Below are 19,341 nucleotides of genomic sequence, written 5' to 3'. Positions count from 1 at the left end.
ACAACGCACCCTGATCATCAAATGTTCATTAAACCAGTGACAGCTGCTGAACACTTTTGAATACAAGTTTTCTTTTGTGAGACATCAATTAATCCCTGCGTTTAAAAGTGAAGTCAAAGTCTGCGGAAAAAGAAGCTGCTTTGGCTGCCATATGCCATCACAATCAACTATACTGGTTTCCAACAGCTATCAACAACCAGGAATATCACTGATTCAGGAGTGAAACAGGAAGAGTGACAATGAGATAAAACATGAAATAATTTATTAAATAAAATCCAGGAGTTTGATGGACGTAAACATTTGACATACATTATAATACATGATGAAAGTTAGTTTGCCTCCACTACAAAACATCGTAAAATTAAATTATCTCCACAAACATAATGGTGTATCTCAATACAACAGAAAGTGTCCCGACATTTAAAAATAAAAAGATGATTTTTTTTTTGTAGCAAATGGCACTAACATAAGAGCCGGTCAGCATGCATGCCCTTACGCTTCTCACCTAAAGGAAAGAGTATAAAGCACACTTGTCATTTACATATTTTAATTTTTTTTCTTGTATTCACTTGAAGGAAACTCCAAGGCTTTTGCTTGTGTTGCGAGTTGAATAATCTGGTTTAAGTGAAAATACACCTTCAGCGGCAATTTAATCACAATGTATTTATATGATTATAGGCCAATACACATACAATTTGGTCTGTCAAATCACGAGAGGTCAAGGCTTAATCCGTGTGGTGTTCACCACAAAGCACTTGTATTACTTCCACGCAGCAAAGTTTAGAAGATATGAAAGTCTTCTAGTTTGTAGGTCATGACCACAACTCGATTTTCCACATCCTGATGAGTCTTTTTTCTCATTGCTTGTCATTGCCAAAATGTTGCAATGCTGTGCATGAAGTGAACCGTTTTCATGGTAGATATTCTCTTTTGTACCAGTGGTGCTTTATGCAAACTGGAAAGCGTTCCAAAGCAACAGTAAAACATCAGATAACCTCAGAGAAGTTTTACATTACAATACATTTAATAGGTCCTCTTGGCAAAGAGGGCTTAATGCTATCACAGGTGCAGCTCCTTCGGTTTTAAAACCTTACCAGCTATACAGTGTATGACGATATCTTTTAAATAGTGTTTAACCATAAACTGGACTGACGACTTCTTTTAGGTAACATGAAAGTTGCAGTGAAATGTAGCTCTCCTTCACGCTGTCATCACTGCAGAAGGGATTCGATGGCAGCCTCTGGTTTTGCAGATCTTTTCCTGTGTGAGGATGGGTAGATAATAAGTGTTATCAAATTCGAAGAGCTTTCGGTCTTCTCATTTCTCAGAATAACAGCATATCATGATAACAGCAAATGCAGTTATGCTAATGACTCAAATCAACAAGAGGCAAACTGTGTTAGAGTCTAAAATCATACCATTTTATGCAGCTTAACAGAAGTACAGTTTAAAAAAAAACATTTAAATCATAAGTGTAAAAGGGTGATGGGCTCAAAGTTTACTATCACGTTGCAGATAACCAGTTAAGAGATCAATTGGTTACCTCAGAATCACGGTTTCCCTTCTCAGAAATATATTTACACTTCATGGCAGTTAGTGTCTCAGGCTGCAATAATCAGATAATGACTGAACATAAAAAAGCTAGAGGCATTAGAAATAGATTGGAATCTCAATGCTTAAATCCAGACAGATGCTGAAAAGGTGCCAATGCATTTGTTTTTTCAGACCCAAACTGAATCATTACTCTCTTCAAGTGCCAGTAAACCAGTAAATGATATGTGGAAGTGGGCAATTACGAGATCTTTTCCAGCGATCATGGCAGTGGAAATGTCACAGGAGTCAGCCATCTTTCTGACTGTCACGAGATTAGCAACAGCAAGGTAATCGTTTCCAATTTCAACGTGTGCAGTCGACTAGAAAATGGTAACATATTGTGTACCGCTGTATTATTGATCTAATTTCTGATCAGCATTACCAGTGAAAGACTGTATGGACAATGGTTGGCATTATGAGACCCTGTGAAGAGATGCAAGCTGTTCATGTTTTTGCTTTAGTTGATGGGTGGTTTTAGCTTGTCTGCTAAACTGTTACTTTGCAAGTCATTTGTCATCCATCCTGTGGGCAAGAGGACGGCTGACCGTTATTTGGATGTAGCTAATGGAAACCAAAATGGGCTCAAAAAGATTCAAATACTGAGCAGTGGAGATGCATATATGAGTTCAGAGACACGTATTTGGAAAATAAAGTAAATGAAAATGTGCTGCGTCACATCTAGATATGAAATTCTTCCGATTGTAAAAATGTAAATGGAAAGAAAAAATGACTCAAATTTCATAGAAGCCACATGGTGGGCTGTAATACAGAAATCAACTGAAATACTTGACAGGATGCGGAAGTACTTTACCTTCGCCCAGTCTTGGGTCGACCGCTCTTGCTATTTTTCGAGGTTCTGGGCCTCTCTAGTTTCATCAGTGACTGCCTCATGCTCTCCTCAGTGTAGGCTAAATACACATGGGACAGGTCCACCTCGAATGGCTTCATGTTAAGAGACAAAAGAAGAGAGAGGTTAGCATTACATTGACAATGAAGGGGAATCTTTCACGACGCAAAAACAGTCTTTTACTCCTCACATCTTTTTCTTTTTTGTCAGGGGCAGGGGTCTGTTTCCTCATGTTGTTGCCAGTGTAAGCTACACATTTCTGAAAGACATGAGGATAAAGAAAAATGACACCAATGACCAAAAACAAGTCCTTCATTCTGAGTCTGCATCTTCAAACAGGATGCAGTGAAGACCAGCAATGCCCAGTGAACTCACCAGCTGCCATTCTCCAATGTCTTCATTCCAGTGCACATAGTTTTCTATCATCTCCTGCAAGTAAAGCACAAGACAATACAAAAACTAGAAACAAGGACAGACATTCTCACTGATAAAAATCCCCACCAAACCATCAAATATCCTGCAACTGCAGAGCTGCCACGCCAACAGGTTATTCGACTGGAATTGATTTATGTTGCCTCAGTGCCATCTATTGTTGTACTATTACTAATGTTATCATTGTTCGGACTTAGTGAGCTGTACATCTGATCTGATTTGAAAATGTTATTTATTATATTCCACAGAAGAGCTACAGACAGAGAGTAGATATGTTTCACATGCTGTCACTTCACAACACTGTTTCAGCTCTTCATTTTAATACTTTATGTAACATGTTGTCCTTATCATCTGGACTGGAAAACAAGGGGTGCAACATTCTGAAGGTTACAGCTGGTTGAACATCCTGTATGAGTAAATATGATTATCTGATCCAACTTTGAGTCAAAGGTGTTTGACATTCAAGGAATCAGATTGTGAAAAATAACCAAAAAATTGAATCAGTAAGTTTCTAAAGCAAACACACGCAGACCTGGTATTCCTGGGGAATAAAGTTGTCTATGATGAGCATCTGGAGCCGGAGCTCTCGGCTCAGCTGGCGGATGTTCTCCAGGAGGCCCTCAAGCTCTCTGTGGTGCTCTTGCTGTAGATCTGCCATCTAACAGACAAAACAAAACAACCACAGAGCATCAATTTATGTCTTTCCCAGATTACTAAAAAAAACAACAACAAATGTGGCTCATTAGAGAGAACCATCAGGTCAAATTCTGATAAAAGAAATATTACATTAAAGTCTTCATCGTACATGTTCATAGTATCTATACTTACATTATATATACTGAGCAGAATTACTCGATTAAATGCATCATCTCTCCTAATTTAACTCTTTCATACTTACTTCAGATTTGGCAGCCATCAGCATAGTCCATACTTTCTTCAGCTTCTTGGTCTTTCCCTGAGCCTCCTCCTGCAGGCTGGTGTATTTCTCTTCTATGTCCAGACGCTCTTGCTGTTGTAAGAGGGAGAAGGGTCAATGATTATGAAGAAGCAAGATTTTTTAGGAAACAAGCAACTAGGGTCCCACATAGATAAAAGGCAGATGTCAAAATGCCTTGTAACTGTGTTTATTTCAGAAATTGTTTTCAAAACTCATTAAATTATAAGTCGCTTTGAACTGAAAGGTCAAAGGCTTACTTGGATTTAATTTGAACCCAGTTCATTCTTAAACTGGTGTCCGCCATCCTATAAACTGGACTACCTGCAGATCCCAGAGGCATACTTTATGACCTTTCACACTCGTGCTTTCTTCTGTTATTCCCATTTTTAATGATTCAGTTCATCATTTTGTTCTTAATGACATTACATTATTGCTTTCTACACACGTGGACAAAATTGTTGGTACCCCTCAGTTAAAGAAGGAAAAACCCACAATTCTCACTGAAATCACTTGAAACTCACAAAAGTAACAATAAATAAAAATTTATTGAAAATTAAATAATCAAAATCAGCCATCACTTTTGAATTGTTGATTAACATAATTATTTAAAAAAACAAACTAATGAAATAGGGCTGGACAAAAATGATGGTACCCATAACTTAATATTTTGTTGCACAACCTTTTGAGGCAATCACTGCAATTAAACGATTTCTGTATTTGTCAATGAGCGTTCTGCAGCTGTCAACAGGTATTTGGCCCACTCCTCATGAGCAAACAGCTCCAGTTGTCTCAGGTTTGATGGGTGTCTTCTCCAAATGGCATGTTTCTGCTCCTTCCACATATGTTCAATGGGATTCAGATCTGGGCTCATAGAAGGCCACTTTAGAATAGTCCAACGCTTTTCTCTCAGCCATTCTTGGGTGTTTTTGGCTGTGTGTTTTGGATCGTTGTCCTGTTGGAAGACCCATGACCTGCGACTGAGACCAAGCTTTCTGACACTAGGCAGCACATTTCTCTCCAGAATGCCTTGATAGTCTTCAGATTTCATCGTACCTTGCACACTTTCAAGACACCCTGTGCCAGATGCAGCAAAGCAGCCCCAAAACATTACTGAGCCTCCTCCATGTTTCACCGTAGGGACAGTGTTCTTTTCTTCGTATGCTTGGTTTTTGAGTCTATGAACATAGAGTTGATGTGCCTTACCAAAAAGCTCCAGTTTGGTCTCATCTGTCCAAAGGACATTCTCCCAGAAGCTTTGTGGCTTGTCAACATGCATTTTTGCAAATTCCAGTCTGGCTTTTTTATCAGTTTTTTTCAGCAGTGGTGTCCTCCTTGGTCGTCTCCCATGAAGTCCACTTTGGCTCAAACAACGACGAATGGTGCGATCTGACACTGATGTACCTTGGCCTTGGAGTTCACCTTTAATTTCTTTGGAGGTTGCTCTGGGCTCTTTGGATACAATTCGAACGATCCATCTCTTCAATTTGTCATCAATTTTCCTCTTGCGGCCACGTCCAGGGAGGTTGGCTACTGTCCCGTGGGTCTTGAACTTCTGAATAATATGAGCCACTGTTGTCACAGGAACTTCAAGCTGTTTAGAGATGGTCTTATAGCCTTTACCTTTAAGATGTTTGTCTATCATTTTTTTTCGGATGTTCTGGGACAATTCTCTCCTTCGCTTTCTGTTGTCCATGTTCAGTGTGGTACACACCTTTTCACCAAACAGCAGGGTGACTACTTGTCTCCCTTTAAATAGGCAGACTGACTGATTATGAGTTTGGAAACACCTGTGATGTCAATTAAATGACACACCTGAGTTAATCATGTCACTCTGGTCAAACAGTTTTCAATCTTTTATAGAGGTACCATCATTTTTGTCCAGGCCTGTTTCATTAGTTTGTTTTTTTAAATAATTATGTTAATCAACAATTCAAAAGTAATGGCTGTTTTTGATTATTTAATTTTCAATAAATTTTTATTTATTGTTACTTTTGTGAGTTTCAAGTGATTTCAGTGAGAATTGTGGGTTTTTCCTTCTTTAACTGAGGGGTACCAACAATTTTGTCCACGTGTGTATTTCAACTTGAGATTTTTAAAAATATCAATGCATTGGTCCGCTAAGGGATCAAAAGTACCTCATTTTGCAAATGCAGTGTTAATAGATGAAACTAGAGGTTTGCTCTGTTTGGCTGTGATCAATTTGGAATCTATCAGGAAAGCATAGTGATGGTGTCGGTTTTAAAGGTAATAATGCCAAGCAAATCAAGACCAGCCAGATTTGGCATTGCTAAAAGATTGAGACATACAAATATAACACAAATAAAGTTCACGTGAAACTGAAGTGATAGCTGTATCAAAAGATGGTAAATGAGGTTTTAAGTAGGTTTATGGATTGTACCTCTTATAAAAGCTGCAATTTGTATAAAAGAAAATAATCCATTTTTGTTCTTTAAATTAACTAACTTTCTTCAACTGATGACATGAAGATATTAATTACATAACTAATAGTACAGAAGCTATTACTTAAGAGAAAACTCCTTATTATTTTGCTATGATGTTGGTTTATTGTTGTAGTTCATTCTTGAGGACCCCAGAGTTAGGAGTCTGTAGTCTGCTTGTTAAATATGCTAGTAGAGCAGGGGTTAAACTGTACACAGAAATTGAGATAGGGAAAATCAGCTTCTAACCATATTTCCAACCACAATGATGCAGCTGTTTCAGATGAAATCAAGCACTCTGGTTTCTGATATCATATCCTGCCATCTTGTTTCAAATGGCATGGTGGTAAACAGTTGGTGTGTGGCTAAAGACAGTAGTGTTTTCACTTTGGCTGTGAAATGTCTATAAAAACATTTGATCCTTTTTATTATGTTTACTTGTTCATTTAATTGTTTACCACAGACTTACTACAGCTTGATAATAGCTGGAATCTTTCAGCATGGTGTCACAGATCCATTAATATGAATATTTCATGCCATACTGTACTGACAACAGCATGAATGACTAATATAGAACTAACCAGCTTAGTGAAGCACTAGGTCACTGTGCCGCTGGTACTGTGTGGATTCAATCACTGTATGCTGTTTTGTATCTTTACCTCCTTCTCCTCCAGCTCCTTGCGCAGCTGCTCTGCTCTCCTGCGACGTTCTTCAAGTTCATTGTTGGACTCCTGCAAGAGTTTCTCCTGCTCCTCGGCCTTGGCCAAGAGGTCCACTCCACCCACAATCACTTTCTTCTCTAAAGCTGACAATTTCTCCAGCAGGAGGTGATGTTCCTGCCTGAGGAGTCAGAGGCACATCAGTTACCAAATACGTTGTTCACGTATTTAACTTGAATTATTAGGGATACCACATACTGTGGTCTTAAGTGTACTCACTGGGCTTTGAGAAGATCCTTCTCCCTCTTCTCCAGCTCTGCTCTTGCCTTGTTCCTCTCCTCCTCCTCCATGTCCAGTTTGGCCTCCAAAGCCTTCCTTTCCTCTTCAATCTTTGCCTGCATCTCCACCATCTTGTCTGGGGAGACCTTCTTCCTTGCTGAACAGAGACACGCAGGATACCAATGTTTCACAGGTTTGCTCAAGCTATATCCTCTCATACTGAGTACTTGACTCTGTATAGGTAATAATGACTGAAATGAAGATTAATCAATTATTAACCAATAGTTTTAATTAGCATTAGTTTTATTTAATCTGTGCAGTTTTAGTTCACACATTTGCAGAACAGCAAAATGGTTTGAGGGTATTTTAAATAAACCACAGTCAAGGGAGTAAGTGCCAGTGAGACCCAGCTGCACAAAATTCTGAATTGCTAATGCACAGTATTAAATAATCACTGTTAGTGGAAGCAAAATATGAAAATAAGGGAACCCTATACTAAATGCTAGATAGCAACATAACGGATGATAACACTGTGATTATGAGGATGTAGAACATGAAAACCATGGGTGGCAGTCAGACATGGACAGTCAGAAAAATGCAAACAGAGATTATACAATCATCTGTTATCCAATTAGTCAGTTAGTCAAATAGCTACTGAAGCACACGGTGGTCTTTTTGATCATTTTTGTGAGTAGAAGCGCCGCCGCTACAGGACGGTAAGGACCATGTAGATTCTTACACCAACCTCTTTCTTCTTGAATTAAGAGGTGTATAGCAAGTCAGACAGGCGTCATTTGCACCAGGAGGAGGAGAGAGAGAGAAAGAGCAACACATTACAGAGTGATCTTGAAAGTCTTATGACTCTACAGAGTGGAACACCGATTATGGGACAAGGAGTGGGAGACAGACAGAACAGCCAAGAGACAGACTTCAAATAAAAAAAAAAACTATTGCCAGTCAACAGAAGATGAAAAGAATCACTTCACATAATGAAACATGATGTGGGTGAACTGCATCTTCAAGGAACAGAGCTCACAAGTCACACAAGGAAGTCTGTTAGTGGTACAAGCTGAAACAGAGGATATCAAAATTGTCATGCAGAAACAGTTTACAAGGTCAAAACTGTAATCATTTAGGCAACGCATGAAAAAAAACTGTAGAAAATATACTTCAAGTACTTGAAACCATGTTGTGAAATCTTGCACAGCAGGAACCTTGCAATCATTTTCATGTAAGTCCTAACAACATTTGCACATGAAAATACAGGAGTGTGATCGGTAGCTGTGGGGGAAGGGGGTGGGGGTCTGAGCTGTGAGCCTACAGGAGTGGAAGAGACACAAGGAAAGTATGAAGCCCCTTTCACACATGTACTGAGATCCATAAATGTGCTGGGAAAATTCACTTTGTCAAAACTGTTCACAATTTATTATTCAGGAAACCGCACGTCTCCTTTAATTCCTACTGCACAACGCTATGAAGTTGCTAATCCTACCGCTTTCATTATTCGAACAAGAAAAAGAAAAGTATCAACTTTGAGAATAGGATTCATCTAATAACAAACAAACAAAATATGCTGATGGAATCCATTAAAGGCAGATCTGGGGCTGAGTGGTTCAGTGGCTGGTTAAGCTATGACCCACTAGATTTCTGTTTCACATCCAGCCAGAGACCTGTGCTGCATGCCATTCCTCCTCTCTCTCATTACGTTATTTCATGATTTTTGCCATTTGATTAAGGCATAAAATTCCCACAGATCTGAGCCAGCACCGTCTCCCTTGGCCAACATATCCAAAACAATTTTTCGCCAAATATAACTGAAATTAGGCTTTTTGATACCGTCATGCACAATGCACATGTTGTCCACCCTTCTCCAGTAAATCTCATAAGCTACAACCAACGGTTAGACTGTGAGAAGGTGACTTTGGAAAGGAAATACTATGAATGACTCGTATTGCAGACGAGACATCAAGGCAGCAGGAAATCCCCAAAGAAAAGCACCTACATGCACAGTACTTAAAAGTAGACTGCTGCCCTCACCAACATGTCATCAGTAAAGACACAACTGTCAGGGTTCATTCATGCCGACCGTTTACATCATACAAACACAAAAACTACAAACACGAAAGCAAATGGGTCATTTCATGTGGTTTCAATAATGGGTGTTGCTGCACCATTGAGAAATTGGCTACATTTTCTTATGATGGAAGATAGACACAAAACAACTTTCCATGCAAAAAAATTAGAGCTCAAGCTCTATTAGTTCCACACTTATGGGATCTTGAATTTTTTAGAATTTGGGCTTAAACCCACCCCCTAAATCCTCGCCTAGGATTTTGCACTATTTAACTGCTTATTTCTCAGCTTGTAGACATAATTGATGGCTGAAATTTGGCAGACAAGCTCACAGAAACCATCCGACATCACAGGTAGCCTCACAGCCTCCTCGCTACTCTCTACAGACCACAGGAGCCTTCTAAAAATGCTAATAATTAAGAAAAACACACTCGCGAGTAGGTTTTAGGGGTCTAAAATTACTAGAAATGTTATAAATGTTGACCCAAGGACCACTCTGTCCTATTCTAAACAAAATTGTATGATACCTTGCAAAGTTGGAGACTCCTGAGGGTATCATATAGAAAGATATGAGCTGCTAAAGTATGGATCCCACAAAAAGTGACCAATTTTGGTGAGGCCAAAAGGCAATGTGGCACAGGTGGTAGAGATCTATAAATTTGTATAAAATATCTTCCATTATGGTACTACAAGCCTACAAAATCCCGGTTTGGCTTATTTCCTCCTTCATGGTCAACCATACACTTGAAGTGAACCCCTGTAACCTGCTTGCGAACCTATGTTTTCCCTTATATGAACTGAATGATGCAGGCATGTCATTGGGAAATTACCAAATAAGTGAATCCTTGGAAGTGAGGGAACGGAGCGACCGAGCCGGGGGGAGGGTTTGTGAGGGGGGCCGGGCCTCCCTCTCATGCAAGAAACTTTTGAAATTTAAAGGCTGAAATGGTGCATTCTGGTGAACTCTGACACCTAGAATTCTTTAAACATGAAGGCTTAAAAAATGTCTGTATGGGACCTTCTAGGCACCCCCCAAAAACAGTACAAAGTCATGTTAATGTGATGAAACCAAATATTTATACTGGATTCAAATTTGAATGAGCCACATGAAGTCATCACTATGTGTGCTTTCCGATCGACCATGGGAGTGAGCCTCTTCTGTTGAGGAACTTGTGGGGCAATGCCACTGGGTTGTTGCAAGTACACACTACTGATCCCGTATGTTTGGTCCTGTTGTCGCGTCTCTTGCCTCCGCCGGGTGAAAAAATTGCTGGGCATTTGGTGGTTAGAGCGCTTTTCGTACAATTTCCTGGCATGATTTTTCGTTTTCATGTGGTCTATCAGCGTTTGGCATCCTCTGTCGCTGTATTTTGTCTCATTGTCGCACACCATGCACCTCGCTTTCCCAGCTACATCTAACTTTCGATAATGCTCTGCAATCGTTTCCAACTCGTACTTTTGCCAGCGTACTGTTGACAACTACGTGCGATCCAACCCAGATTTTTTTTCTCATCGAATTTGGGCGATTCACGTTGGGTCTCAAAATTGATACCTCGATACGCGAATTTTCGCGTATCCACGACCAAATAACATGCCTCATGATGGTGGAATGGTGTGGCACAGGTGGTAGAGATCTGTAACCCTGAATAAATTATCTTCTATCATGCTGCTAGAAGCCCGCAAAATTCCAGTTTGGTTTCTCTCCTCCTTCATGGTTAACCATACAATTAAGTGGACCCATATAAACAGCTTGCGAATCTATGTTTTGCATTATATGAATTGAATTTTGTTGACATGTCCTTTTTTCTTTTGCAGAAAACTGAGCTGAAGATAGAGTAAAAGTCCTGTCTATATGATGGTGTTGGTGCCTGACATGTTTTAGTATAACTGTAGTGTACTGCTACACTACAGATAAGACCTTATCTTATCTCACCATGTCCCAAACCCCACTCGCAAGTAGGTTTTTCTTAATTTTTAGCATTTTTAGCAAGCCCCCATGGCCTGCAGAGTGTAGGGAAACACCTGGGGATGTTTGTGGGGCACTAGCTACATGCAGAGGCCTTGTTCACCAACTCACAGCTCTCTGGTATGTCTAGAGGCTGAGAATTAACCACTTAAAGATGCAAAAAACCATGGCAAGGCTTTTCTTGGCTATTTATAGCCCAAATTCTAAAAATTTCAGACCCCCACAACTCAGAAACTATTTGAGCTACAGGCCTACAATTTTGCATAGAAAGTACTTTTGTAACTATCTAGTGACATACAAATTTAGGACTAATTTGAAAATGGTGTGGCAACCACCATCTGGTGAAACCACACGGAATGACCCTGCTATTTGATCTGAGAAAAGCTTGGAAAAGAAATGGTTTTTATCTAGCTTTAAAAACAGCAAATTTATGGATTCCATGTGTGAAAAGGGCATATATTTGTGGGCAGGTGGGTTGGTGAGCAGAGTGCTGCTCCAACTCACTATTCTGTGGTTTCTCCTCAGTGGGCGGTGGCACTGAGGAGGTACAGGCAAATTCTGAACTATTACTGCTGCTGTCACTGCTACTATCTGGAAAAGAAGCAGAGGAATCACCATACCTAACAAAGCCCACATGAGAAATTAGACATGAAAAGTGGGCGATGGCTCTGTAAGCCTTTGATTTGCAGTTTTATGCAAAATGTACGTGCTTCATGTGGGCAGCTGAGAGTTCTGCCATCAGTGTGTGAATGTGGGAATGTGATGTATAATGTAAAGCGCTTTGGGTACCTTTCAGGTATAGTAAAGCACTATATAAATACAGACCATTTACCATTTAGACAAATTGCAGATCACTATACTCACAGAAGCTGGGTGATTTAGTCCTGAATTCAGAGCAGCTACTGTATAAACAATAATAAAAACTACACCATTTTAAAACCTCCTGGAATATGCTCTCTTGGGAATTTTACAGGTCAGTCGTGCAACAAAATGTGATGATTGAATCAGGCTGTCCATCTGTATTTAACACTTTCCAGTTAACAGGTGAGAATACCTGGGAAATTCCTAAATGAACAGTGTTATGTCAACTGAAGGCTGGTAAACGAGGGAAAAAGGAAGCCAATAACCACAAAGTAGGTTCAGCTTGCCAAACATCTGAAGAGCTGAATGCTGACTCATAATACAATTCACACACTGATAAGAGCATACACTTGATGGATCCATGTGACACAGATACAGATCAGGCATTTCCAAAGCTGAATATTAAACTGCATCGACACTTTGAAATAGAGTTGCGGCTACAATGCAAACTTCACACAATCTGTAGGTTTGTTTGTCACAACGTCTTACCTCTTCTTCTCCTGCGGCCTTCTCCTGCCTCCCCTCTGTCATCATCCCCTTCGTCCATTTCATCTGATCCACTGCCCTCTGAGCCAGAGATCTCTTCACCTACAGTTGCACAAAAAGAACAATTTTACAAAGACAAATGGCAGTCTTCTACAAAAATAGATGCAATCCAAGAAGCGTGATTATTACTTTAATGTTTGGCTTCCTACCTTCTTCCAGTTTCTTCTTCAGCTCCTCGATCTCTTTCTGAAACTGTCGCAGTAGAGCATCCTTAGGATCCTCATTGATCCTGGCTTTGTTTTTGATGTTTTTAGCCCTGTTTGCGTAGCGCAGGGTACTGATGGTCTCATCATAGTTGTAGTCTGCAGGGCCTATATTTGCACACTGGTGGAGAAAAGTATGTCAGAAACCGTAATGTTACCACAGAGTACGTGGAAAAGCTTAGAAAACAACAATTTAGGTTGTTTGGTTCACTTAAAAAAAAAATCTAGTTCATTTTCCCATTTAGTGGGATTCATCTGGTAAACATTTGAGCCGTAGCATTTTGTGATAGCAGATCTTTGATTTCAGTAGGTATTCAAGAACTAAAAGTCGGAGTCCGTTGGCATGCTTTCTATATGTACAAGTACTCAAGGGTCTGTGCGAGGCAAATTTTGTCACCTGTGGAACCCTGGATCTCTGTGCTGAAGTCTAAGTGCAGCCAAATATTTGTGGCCACTACACTATAAGTGGAGCAGTGTGCATGTATGTGAATGCATCCTCTAAACAGACTAGAGAGAAGTATAAAACAGCTACACGTCCCTGGTAACTGTTTTTTTTTTTAAATCAACAAAGTATTTGTGATTTTTGCCGTGTTCAGGCAGCAAAAATCAGTCTGTATGAGCAATGATGATATAAATTAGTTTTAACTATGCTAGCACGTTTCTCTAGATTAAGTGAACCAAACTACAGGTGAAAAATGCCTTTAAACATGTATTATATTTCAACTTTTCTGCTTAGAAAAACACTTGAGTAAACAGAGACATCTGTTGTGCAGCATTACTACATAGGGCTTTAATACTGCTCTCAAACTTTAGCTGTACCATCATGGTCTTGGAGTTTCCTCCGAGCGAATCCTGCAGCAACCGGGTAAGTTTTGAGTTCCTGTAGGGAACATGTGTGCTCTTGCCGTCCACCAGAGCAGAGATGACATTGCCCAGTGTGGAGAGAGAGAGATTGATCTTTGTTGCTTCCTTTAAACGCTGACCTGTGGCTCCTGTCTTGCCCTGTCGTTCTGAACCCTGTGGGGTGTGAGAACGGTAGGATGATTAAGGGTGAAAAGATATTTTACTACCTATATCAGTATCAGCTCATTTTCAAGTCAGTAGTTTTTTACTCAGATATGTACCGCTAGATCAACCAGATGCAGTTTCCCCATGCGCACATGCTGGTTTCCATCCACACCCTTCTCACTGCACTCGATAGTGATGGTGAAGATAGCGTGAGAACGGGAGCTGTGTTCGTTCATGTTTGTAGCGCCGACGGAGCCTAACAAAACAAAATAACGTGTAAAGGCCACCAAACTGTGACAATGTCCTTTAAAATGTGAGCTAAAATTAGACTTTCAAATTCTGATCTTTGGATTAAAAATGTAAATTATTTGAGGCTTTTAAATGCTCATCCATATTTCTATTTCTTGCAATTGGGCAGACTTTATTGGCTTAACACACGCGACACAGACAACTACCATATAAATATCAGTGTCCGGTATAGTGGATATGCATTTCCAGCTCAGTACCATCAGTTGCGCAACTTACGGTTTTTGTGGCCAAGTGTCATAATCCGGTCCATATCGTCAGCATTGTTCACAACATAACCAGAGAGGTCTTTGATGTAGACACCTACATCAGGTCTTTCTTTCACCTGTCACAGGAAACAAGTCTTTATCATGGAAAGCTGTTGTCAGCGACAATCAGTGATCACAAGCAAATCAATTTTGCCATCTTCTGGACCATTTCCGACTTGAAATAATGACGGCAGTGCCCTTTATGCCAACTCCTACAAGATGATTTGGTTATTAGTCGCTGTATGTAAACGTCCCGTTACCTCTAGCCTTTGCATCTGGTCCTTGCCCAACAAGTCCCGCACTTCTTCGTTGTAAATCTCCAAGTATGAAACACGAACTAAAAATCTGTGGAAGGTAAATGTGTACACAAAGTCGGATAAAATGTAAATTCTTCATTTTTATCACGTTTCCTTTGCATTAGCTCTGTTTAAAAAGAGACACATATTCTGCTAATAAGATGTTCATCAGCAAGAAATAAAACTGCCTGACATAAGTAATCTTATCAGTCATTATCTGTAACGAAAGAAAATTAATTTCCAACATTTTTATAATCCATTTGGCTGATGAAAAATTGTTCTACAAGTGCCTTTTCCAATTTTTTGGAATTTCCAAGATCACAACAAGCAATAAAAACTGAATTGTGCAATCTCTCAATGATGACCAAATCTCTAAGCTCAAAGACTTTGAGGCACGCTCCCAATAAGTAGGTGAAGGTTTAGGCCTGTCCAGCTGAAAAAAAATCATAAAGTGCATGTCGGTTTCGATGCAGACTTTCACCATTACAATGCGTTCTTTCTGTGAGTCCACATATCTGAAGACTTCCATTAGGGACTTGCTCATATTTAACAACAAAATTTGTTACGTATAGTTGAGGATGTCACGCCCCTATATGAATGGTGCAGGGTAACAAATCTGTTAGGAAGTCTAACTCTGCAGATGTATTTTAAGTCAAACATCTGCACAGGATTGGCTGATGTTCATGGATTTCCTGACTTTTGAGAGTTTGCTAAAATGAACAAACCATGAATTGTCACAAGCTACTGACCCACTGAGCAGCTAGTCAAAGCACTAGTCAACAACAAGGCATAATTTACTTTTTTTAATGTTATAATACGTCACATTCCTCCTTTTTTTAAACTATTTTGCATGCGCCACGTGTGACGTCAGTTAAGTCTGTGAGGTTTTAGTGTTTAGGGCTGACGGTGGAAACCGAGACAATGACGTAATTTACAACTGTTTCATGATTAGTGTGTGTTTCTGATGAAACCATTACCAAAAAGGTGTTTTTTGCCAAGCGATAAATAGAACGTGCACCTCTAGCGCATCACTGATAAAACCACAGCAGTACACCAACAGCTGTGCTCATGCCAGTGCTTTAGTTCTCTGCAGGCGTCATTTTCTGACCAAAGTTATTCTAGGGAAGTCTTTTCATTTCATCTAGTTCATATTTTCTATCTTGCCTTTAATGTTTGATTTCAATTCAGTTTAGTTGCAGTTATTGTTCAGAGTTTACTTGTAATTAGTTTCATTGGGTTTTTTTTATCATAAAATAGAGCTGGGGAGTCCTTGTCAGGGGTAAGATTTAAGATGTACAGATAGATATTACAGTGCAAACACAGAACTTTATGAAGCCAGTTGGCATCCTCGTCTCAATAAATATTATGCACCTATAACTCATCTGGCTTGTTGTGTTGACAAATTTGACCACATTGACAAAGACTAATACTCAAGTTAATTCCTTTAAACCATTTTTTTAGAAGAGTTAACATTACTGCTGCACTTTTCTCCTTCACATATGCATACCAAATATGTGCAATAACTGTTTCAATCTCATGTAAGTAGTCTTCTTAAAGACATCTGTGTACATAATGTTCTCTACATTTTTGCACTGTGTGTTTCTAATTTATTCTGTACTGCCTTTATATTTTTTTCTCCTTGGAGCTGCTGTAACAGTGAACTTTCCCCACTGTGGGATCAATAAAGTTTATCTTATTGTTTCAAACAGTTTTCTGTTTTGTCTCAAATCTAGTACGTACTTTTTATTTAGATAATGAAAGTGCTGTTTCCATATCTAGATTAAGTTCAGTTTTAGTGATTGCTCCCTTACCTGGTGTCACCCTCTGCCTTGGCAATGTGACCAAAAATATGAGCAAAGGAATTTGGGATTATCCCTCTGAGTTCTGGCACTGCTCTCATACCTTCCATGGTGAATGTTTTCCCTGTGCCAGTTTGCCCATATGCAAAAATTGTGCCTGAAATGAACAGCAGAGAATAAAATCAAATCACCACTGCAAATATGGAACATAAATACAAAGACGTCCAGCTAGGACATAAAAGATGATAAATACAAAAAACCTACAAAGTTAAGTGTTTTAAAACAAGCAGTGAAGCAAATGTTTAAATGCATTAAAATAGTATCCAGCTGTTGATACAGTCATTATACATGATTGGTGTAGTTGCATTGAATGTACCATTGTATCCCTCTAATACTGAGTCAATGATGGGGCGAGCTGTGAGGTTGTAGACATCCAGCTGTTTGCTGTCTGGTCCAAACACGGTGTCAAAGGTGAAGGTCTTAGGAGGCTCATGGGGAGTCTCCAGCTTGTTAACTGTTATGGTCCCACGGATCTCATCCACCATGACGGCCTGCTTGTGGCCCATCATCTTCTCTTTCTGGTTCAGGGGGCGGCATCTCACCACAACCTTAACATTATCGCTGACCTCCTGTTTCTCAGCCTTATTGCTCTGAAACAATGGACCACAATGAGAGATAGTTACGTCGTGTAGCTAAAATGGACATACGTGAGCAGCTGGCAAACTGTTAACAATTAGCTAGCAGTGCAGCTAGCTTGTTGAGTTAAGCTAAGTGTATGTGTTTAACGGTATTCAAAAGCTAGCTAACGTTCCGGTTAGCGGCGGTGGCTTGAACGGTATCTTTGCCTTTTGCTGGGTTGCTGGGCAGGCAAACATTGAGACTGCTAACACTGTCGACAACGTTAACGGACAGATACAATATACCGATATCTTATCTATGCTGACAAGCCAAAGTAAATGCTTTGTGAACGGTAACGTTTCCCTTGCATCCTGCACAAATAACAAATGGTAAGCTAACGATGCTAACCGGTTAGCATCACATCAGTAGAGGAAGGGAGGAACCCAACTGGCAAACAAAACACAAACGCAATCAGGTGTGGCGACTTACCGGCATGGTGAGAACGCAGAAAGGTATTTATAGTGTATGTGTAATGGCAAGGGACTGTTTTTGAGGCTTTGTTCATTTGAATATAGTTTATCTGTGGAATTAGAATACGAGCGCTGTGCCCTAATAATCAAAGGCTCACATCCGATAGCGAGTTGCCAGGTTTGTGTCGCTATGCGCATGCGCCGCAAGGGAGCAGTATCTGCTTCAATGTATTTAAAGGCCTTATTTTGTTCAGGTATTTAATGTGATGGGGCAGGAGTGGACAGTGTCAGCATATATTTTCTGCAGGTTGTAGTGCAATGGAATCAGACTATAGAATGTCCTAGTATGCATTAAATGTACAGTACACAACAGAAGGCAGTACACTATTGTACAGACCCCTAAGCAGAAACTCTGATAAGCTGACAAAGATGTTAGAAAATGTATCATCACTGAAATAACACTGACTGCCCTTGTGATTTCCAATTGTATTAACAATGTAAAAAATGAGCTGTGGACACCAAAACTTACTCGGTTTTGAACCTGTGGTGTGTGTCTATCTGCAAATCTGCAACTGCATACAAAAACAACTTCCGGAAGAACTGCAAAATCAGATTGTGAGACTTCACAAAGACAGAAATGAATATAGGAAGATTAGTGACCAACTAAAAACACAAACACAGTTGTGGCAGTAAACAGGGTGTATGAATGAGCCATTATACCTCAAGTCAGAGCTGCAGCAGCTGTCCTTCTAACCCAAAGCAACATAAGGTTTACTGTGTACACGCTAGCTCTGAAAAACAAATGAGCATCTGAGTTTCTGTGGGAGCCCTGTCAGTGTGAAGTACACTGCATGAGATTCGTATCTATGAATGTTCTTTAGCACAAAACTGCAAGAATAAGCTTTGCAAAAGAAAATGAACAGAGGTCTGATGAATACTGTGTGTATATTAGTTTTTCAGATGACACCAACACAACTTTGTTCTGGTCAGATGGGGTTCAGCATGTTTGTTGGGAACCTGGCAAGGACTCCTACAGTGAATGCATCATCTTGAGAATGAAGCACAGAAGAGGGAGCTAACAGAGTTTTACATTGCTGCATGAATGCAAAAGGTGATGTGCAGATAACATTTATAGATGGCACCGTGGATACCTGTGGATATACCAAAATGCTGGAAATAAGAGGATATTCCAGCATGATAACAATCCAAAGCTGCTGCCAAAATTAAAAATGTTTAAAAAAGAAGAGAAAGGCGACATTTCTAAGTAGGTCACCTGGACCAGAACATCTTCGGGATATTTTAAAGAGGAAAGAAGAGCAACATAATCCCTAATACAAAAAAAGGCAGAAAAAAATGATAGGTATGGACTGACTGTTCCTATACTGAGCTTGTATTTTTAACATATTTAACTATGGTTGCACAGTGACTTGGTGGTTAGCACTGTTGTCTTGCAGCTAGAAGATCCCCAGTTTGTGTTCCAGCTTTCCTGGGATCTTTCTGCTTTGAGCTTGCATGTTCTCCCTGTGCATGAGTGGGTTTTCTCTGGGTACTCCGGCTTCCTCCCACAGTCCAGAAACATGCTGAGGTTAATTGGTGACTCTAAATTGTTCGTAGGTGTGAATGCGAGTGTGATTGTTTGTCTCTTTATGTAGTATTGTGATAGACTGGTGACTTGTCCAGTCGCTCTAAGTCAGCTGAGATAGACTCCAGCCCTCCGCAACCCTAATGAGGATTAATCGGGGTATAGATAATGGATGGATGA

The 19,341-nt window shown here is 39.9% G+C and overlaps 1 protein-coding gene across 1 annotated transcript; it reads right to left on the bottom strand.

Annotated features, from left to right (window-relative positions):
* Nucleotides 1-245: 245 nt before the first annotated feature.
* kif3a (kinesin family member 3A) lies at nucleotides 246-17,772 on the bottom strand. Its single transcript, XM_022216385.2, has 17 exons — nucleotides 17,599-17,772; nucleotides 16,868-17,141; nucleotides 16,504-16,648; nucleotides 14,657-14,741; nucleotides 14,368-14,473; nucleotides 13,959-14,098; nucleotides 13,654-13,851; nucleotides 12,781-12,955; nucleotides 12,575-12,673; nucleotides 7,186-7,342; nucleotides 6,907-7,087; nucleotides 3,771-3,881; nucleotides 3,405-3,530; nucleotides 2,816-2,869; nucleotides 2,631-2,699; nucleotides 2,405-2,535; nucleotides 246-1,260 (listed from the first exon to the last, which is right to left on the bottom strand). Exons 1-17 carry the CDS (start codon nucleotides 17,602-17,604, stop codon nucleotides 1,212-1,214), a joined length of 2,106 nt encoding a protein of 701 aa, XP_022072077.1. The 5' UTR covers nucleotides 17,605-17,772; the 3' UTR covers nucleotides 246-1,211.
* Nucleotides 17,773-19,341: the final 1,569 nt, after the last annotated feature.

Source organism: Acanthochromis polyacanthus, chromosome 10 (assembly GCF_021347895.1).
Source record: "Acanthochromis polyacanthus isolate Apoly-LR-REF ecotype Palm Island chromosome 10, KAUST_Apoly_ChrSc, whole genome shotgun sequence".
Classification (NCBI taxonomy): domain Eukaryota; kingdom Metazoa; phylum Chordata; class Actinopteri; family Pomacentridae; genus Acanthochromis; species Acanthochromis polyacanthus.
This window is presented reverse-complemented; position numbering and strand designations above follow the sequence as displayed.